Genomic DNA, 6,000 nt, shown 5'->3' with positions numbered 1-6,000 from the left:
GATACAGTAGATCTATTCATATAGGTCCCAAAGAGAAATAAGATATGGATTCTTCCCTTGAATTAAACTGGAGTGATTAGGTAAAGAGCTAAAAGATTTCTATAGGTTAGCAACATGTAGAATATAATCAAAGTGTGTTAGGATTGTGAAGACACAAGTGTCACTCTGGAATGGGCAGGAACCGGTCAGGAAATAGCATCATTTGCACCTATCATGGAAATGTGCCATAGGACACTGCAAGAACATTCTATGCAGAGAAACTGCCAGAAGTAATGATGAGGATGCAGGAAATCAAGATGAAAAGCTGCTGTGGCTATGACCCACTAAGGCACTCATTTGAACTTCAACTACTTGCCTCTAAGGCAAGACCTGGGGTTCACAAAAGCCCAGCCACAGGAATTAGTGGAACTCTGAGTCATAGGAGTGGTTCACAGAGAGCTTCAGGAAGAATTTAAGAAAGGCAAGACCTTGAGCCCTTGAGATCCTGGGATTAACTGAAGTGTTGGTAGTTAAGAGCAGGGGCTATAGAGGGTTAAACCTGCCCTGCCCATGTCTCTTGCATTATGCATGCTCATGTTTTTCTTGATGTGAACAAGGAATGAAATAGTACTCATTCTACAGTGATGCTGAAGGAGTTAATTAACTACTACAAGTAAAGTCCTTGGAACAGTGCCTAGCCTAGAGCAAGCTTACCAGTACCTCATCTGGAAGTGTTATCAGAGAATGTCCCAAGAAAACTGTCCACATCCCAGGCATTGGCTGCTGCAGAGAAAGAGAGCTGTTTCTCTTTTGCTGCATTAGTTCACTGTGATGTAGTATGTAGTAGGTTTACATGAGCAGTTCCAGCTGTGGCACACATAGCATTTAAAACTCTGTGTCAACTGTAGACAGTTTGGAAAGCTGGAACAGCCAAGAAAGTAAATGCCACCTTAGTTAAAGCCAGTGGTGAGATTGAGATTTCCTTCTCTCTCTCTCTCTCTCTCTCTCTCTCTCTCTCTCTCTCTCTCTCTCTCTCTCTCTCTCTGTCATTATCTCTTTCTCTTTCTCACACTCTCTCTTACACACACACACACAACTCTCTCACAAACATTCTCTCTCTCTCACACACACTCTCTTCCTCTCTCACGCTCACACACACTCTTTCTCTCATACACACAACCTGCTTCAATCTTATAACTTTATACCATGAGAATTTCACTTCTTAAGGAAAACACAATAGTGATTATATTTTAAGTAAATAGGGACTTCTTAAATTTTTAACTCCTATTGTCTTGATAGTTCTTTTATTTTTGCAGATAAACAATTTTTTCCATCATACAAACTTTGATACAAGATACAAACACACTGACACTCAAGCAACCCTAGTACCTCAACAACAACAGGTTACACTTCTTAAATGACTTCTTGTCTATTTTGAGATTATTATAAAATGACATCATTTGGAGAGAGGAAAGGGAAGGGAAGGAGTGATATAAGTTCCTCCTTTAAGTTTCTAATTGGTAAGTTTTCTAGCAGCTATGATTTAAATTTCCCCAATTCATTGAGAGAGCTCATGGTTTTCCTGCCTGGTTGTTTCTTTAGAGGAACTCATGCAGCCAAAGCCTAGAGCCAATGGAACAAGTGTTACTGAATTCATCCTGCTGGGTTTGGTGGAGACACCAGAGCTGTGGCCAGTTGTCTTCATACTCTTCCTCTTGGCTTACATGGCCACAGTTGTGGGCAACCTTAGCATCCTGGCAGCTGTCTTGGTGGAACCCAAACTCCACACTCCCATGTACTTCTTCCTGGGGAACCTGTCAGTGATGGACGTGGGGTGCATCAGCGTCACTATTCCCTGCATGTTGGTTCGGTTCTTGTCCCACAAGCGTACAATTCCATATGGAGACTGCCTCACACAGCTCTTTTTCTTCCATCTGCTGGTTGGGGTTGACTGCTTTCTGTTGACAGCCATGGCTTATGACCGGTTCCTGGCCATCTGCCGGCCCCTCACCTACAGCACCCGCATGAACCACACAGTCCAGAGGATCTTGGTGGCCACGTCCTGGACTTGTGCCTTCAGCAATGCACTGACTCACACCGTGGCCATATCCACACTCAACTTCTGTGGTCCCAATGTGATCAATCACTTCTACTGTGACCTGCCCCAGCTCTTCCAGCTGTCCTGCTCCAGCACCCAGCTCAATGAGCTGCTGCTCTTTGCAGTGGGTTTCATAATGGCAGGAACCCCCATGACACTCATTTTCACCTCCTACATCCACGTGGCAGCTGCAGTTCTGCGAATCCGCTCTGCTGAAGGCAGGAAGAAAGCCTTCTCCACGTGTAGCTCCCACCTGACTGTGGTTGCCATATTCTATGGCGCAGGCATCTTTAACTATATGAGACTTGGTTCTATCAAACTGTCAGATAAGGATAAAGCTATTGGGATTTTCAACACTGTCATCAACCCCATGCTGAACCCGCTCATCTACAGCCTCAGGAACCCTGATGTGCAGGCTGCTCTCTGGAGGGTATTTACGGGGAGGCGGCCAGCAGCTTAAGGGGGTCTCAAGGTTCCTTCCATCTATTTCTTTCAAAACTAAACCCAGGGATGTGAGTGTCTTATAGCATCAAACATTACAACAAATGTTCAGAACTCTTTTCATCTCAAAGCTTAAAATAAGGGATAATATTTATTGTCCTTGAAAGAGGTCATAGCCAGGTATAGATCGTATGTACATAGGTTCTCCCAGGTCTTCCCTTTGATGAGTTACACCTTTAGTCACCTTATTTTCCCTTGAGCTGGAGTTCCCAGAGTGTCTCAGAAAGCATCCTCCTCAGGGGTCATATTTATTCTTCAATTTCTGGAATAGTTGGCCTGTCTCTGCAACCTAAGCCTAGAAGGGAAAAGCTCATTCCTCTTAGAAAATTCTTATAAGATTCAGAGGAAATGGGGAGGGAGCTCTCTCTGTGGTTTTATATTTCCTTGTAATTCTAGAGATCTTGGTATCTGGATGTAGTTCACAGACCTGATTGTAAATATTAAAACTCCACTCACATGTCAGAAAAGTTACAATGCAAAAACGAGTTTCCCTCAATTACCATTCTTATGTGTTCCTAAATTTTTGAAAGAATTTATAATCTAAACATTTAAGCATTTTAAACCCCCCATTATTCAACATTAAATTCCTCTCTAAATTCCTACTCTTCTCCATACACCTCCAAGATGTAAACCCATGTGTGAATGCAGACGGCACTGTGATGCCTCACCCTGTCAGTGAAAGAGGCCGGCTCTAACCTAGAGTGTTCTTACATCCCATTTTCTCTTCACCAGTCATCAATCCAGTCATTGTTTAGGTGCATCTTCCTCCTCCCATGTTTTTTGGACTAATAACTTGTCCTTGAAAGTGTTGCTGTCTGGTTGATATCTCTACAGACCATCTCTATAACATTCTCTTTTGACCTGAATTTGTGGCTTAACTTCTCCATGGTATTTGATGTGGGTAGACAGAGTGAAGGGATGGGCTAAGAGAGAGATGGAAAGAAAGGGTATGGAAGAGGGACAGAAGCAAGATTGGAGGTAGAGCATTTGTGAGAAAACATGACTAAATGATGGAGAAGTTAGGATAGAAGGTCAAGTAGGTTGAGAAGAAATAATAGAAGCATTAGTGAAGGTGACATGGGCTACAGGGATAGAAGAGCAGATGGGAAAGAATGCAAACTAATCAGTAACATAGCAAGAGGCTGTTAAAAGATTTGAGAGGGATAAGGTTTATATGTCAGGGATGGATGATTTGTGCTTCCCATTCTGTGTGGTCCAGCAATAACCAGTTTTTGACAACCCTGAAACTGTTTTTGTAGTCCGTTCTCTGTCCTAAGAAAACAATATCTCCAGTTTTGCTGAGTGTGGTAGAGTGCCTGGGGCTCCTCTGCCATTTCTCTAGACAGAAAGGCACCTATAAAGTCAGGAAGAATGTCTCCCAGATGACGAAAGAGCAGGAATGAGGGGATGTTGCGTATGAATTCAACAAAGATCGTTATTAACACCAGGTCTACATTCCTGCCTTTTGATTCATGCCTACTAATGTTGTCAAAAGACAGGTGGAAAGATGGGTCTTGAATCATCTTTTCTGACTCATCAGACAAACTTCAGGATACAAATAATGAGCTTCCTGCAAGGGCCTGGGGATGTCACGTGTTCTCACTTCATATCCTCTGCTGTCCATGATGTTCTTGACCTCAAGCAAATTCTTGACCTTTTCCTGACTTATATTTGGCAGGAGGGACAAAGCAGTCATCAAGGCTCTCTCACCACTAATGTTGTCTGGTTCTCTTAGTCTACGTTTCTACACAGATTCTCATTCTATTAGTGCAGGGTACGGCCACTTCTTCACCTTCACTTCTCACCACCAGCATCTAAAACTGCAGCAAAACACAGCTTCTTTGACTCCAAGACCTCAGAGCCTCAGGCTTTCCCATCGCCTGGCCATCCACACCTTGCTTCAAGGGGTGACTAGCCCAGTGATTTGCATGGAACCTTCACTAATTGAAACAGAGCAACGGACATCAGTATCACAAAGAAGCACTTTGGGCAGTGACCCCACTTTTCTGTTTACCCAAAAATATCACAGGGTTTCTTGAACAATTTGGAAGCTTCCTTTTCTTTTGAAATCGATGTCCTGTGTATTTTTATTCCAAACTAGAAATCTCTTCACAATTTAAAGTTGTCATTAGCCCTGAAACACGTGACATTGTAAATGCCCAAATGGTGCAGAATGTCACCATTGCCTTTCAACACCAGGGCCACTACAGTGGCCCACACACTCACTCACACTCACATTCAAAACACCACATTGCTTTGCAACTAACTTTCATCTTTTATATTATATAACTATGTAAATCAATCTACAAGCATATTATATCCACTTTAATAGCTATAAAATACTCTACTTTATGTATTAACAGTGGTCTACTTCATCAACTTGTTTATATTATTTGCTTTTGTAAGTGTTAATAATTCAGAAATTAATATTTATCTGTGTTTCCATACATATGCAATTGCCCCACTGGTTACATTCCTACAATTGACATGTAAGTGTGGGTGCATGTGTGCTAAAGGAAATACAAAGACAAATTTAAACTTTGGTAAGTATTCTGTTTTTCTTTTTACCAAAAAATGTGCAGCATTTTACATTTTTATTGGCAGTGTGTGAGAATGCTTGTTACTGCACATCTTTGATATCACTGGGTATTATAACTGTATCTTTTTTTGTCTATAACAATTAAATACAGCATTGTGGTGTTCATTAAGTTGAATTCCTTTATTAATGTGACTAGTTATCTATAATAGATGGAGGGATAGATATTGATATATTTGTTATTTTCATTTCCTTTCAGCAAACTGCCTGTTCTGGTGTAAGTGAGGCACAGTAAAGAAATAATCAAATTGACCTCTCTATGGTTAGGGGGAGGGGTTTATTGTAGGTTAGAGAGAGCAGCCAGAGGCATCTGGAAGAGTCCAGAGCAGAGAGAAAAAGAAGCAGCATGAAGCTGAGTGGTGGTGGCGCACGCCTTTAATTCCAGCACTTGGGAAGCATAGCCAGGCAGATGTCTATGAGTTCGAGGCCAGCCTTGTCTACAGAGTGAGATCCAAGAGAGGCACCAAAACTACACAGAGAAACCTTGTATCAAATAACAAAAACAAAAACAAACAAACAAAAAATATCTTGAACATGGACATGTCTTGAGAAGGGGGGCATGGAAAAACCATGTAGGTTATAAGGAGGACAAGTAGCTAAGGGTAGGGAAGCCTGTGAACTGGAGTAGCCTGGGAGTTTATGGTAGAGGAAGAGGTGAGAAGGGCCAGGATGACAGTGTGGACTTTGAATGCATAACAGGTACATGTGAATAGGAACCAATGGTGTCTGGAACTAGCATGGACTTTGACATGTAAGGGAAAAGGTCCTGTCTGGCAAGCAGAAACCCATTTCACAGGCTCTTGAGGAATGCTGCTTGTATAGTCTA

At 42.0% G+C, this 6,000-nt stretch overlaps 1 protein-coding gene across 1 annotated transcript; it reads left to right on the top strand.

The window, feature by feature from the left end:
* The first annotated feature begins 1,589 nt into the window (after positions 1-1,589).
* On the top strand, positions 1,590-2,537 carry LOC102927103 (olfactory receptor 3A1). The gene has a single exon (XM_006977366.3). It carries the CDS (start codon positions 1,590-1,592, stop codon positions 2,535-2,537), a length of 948 nt encoding a protein of 315 aa, XP_006977428.3.
* Positions 2,538-6,000: the final 3,463 nt, after the last annotated feature.

The sequence above is a fragment of the Peromyscus maniculatus genome, chromosome 8 (genome assembly GCF_049852395.1).
Source record: "Peromyscus maniculatus bairdii isolate BWxNUB_F1_BW_parent chromosome 8, HU_Pman_BW_mat_3.1, whole genome shotgun sequence".
NCBI lineage: Eukaryota > Metazoa > Chordata > Mammalia > Rodentia > Cricetidae > Peromyscus > Peromyscus maniculatus.
The sequence above is the reverse complement of the archived record's forward strand: the minus strand, read 5'-3'. Positions and strand labels throughout refer to the sequence as shown.

Bases quoted from the DNA above. Each gene is read 5' to 3' on its own strand.
- LOC102927103 (XM_006977366.3), top strand. From the start codon at position 1,590: ATGCAGCCAAAGCCTAGAGCCAATGGAACAAGTGTTACTGAATTCATC.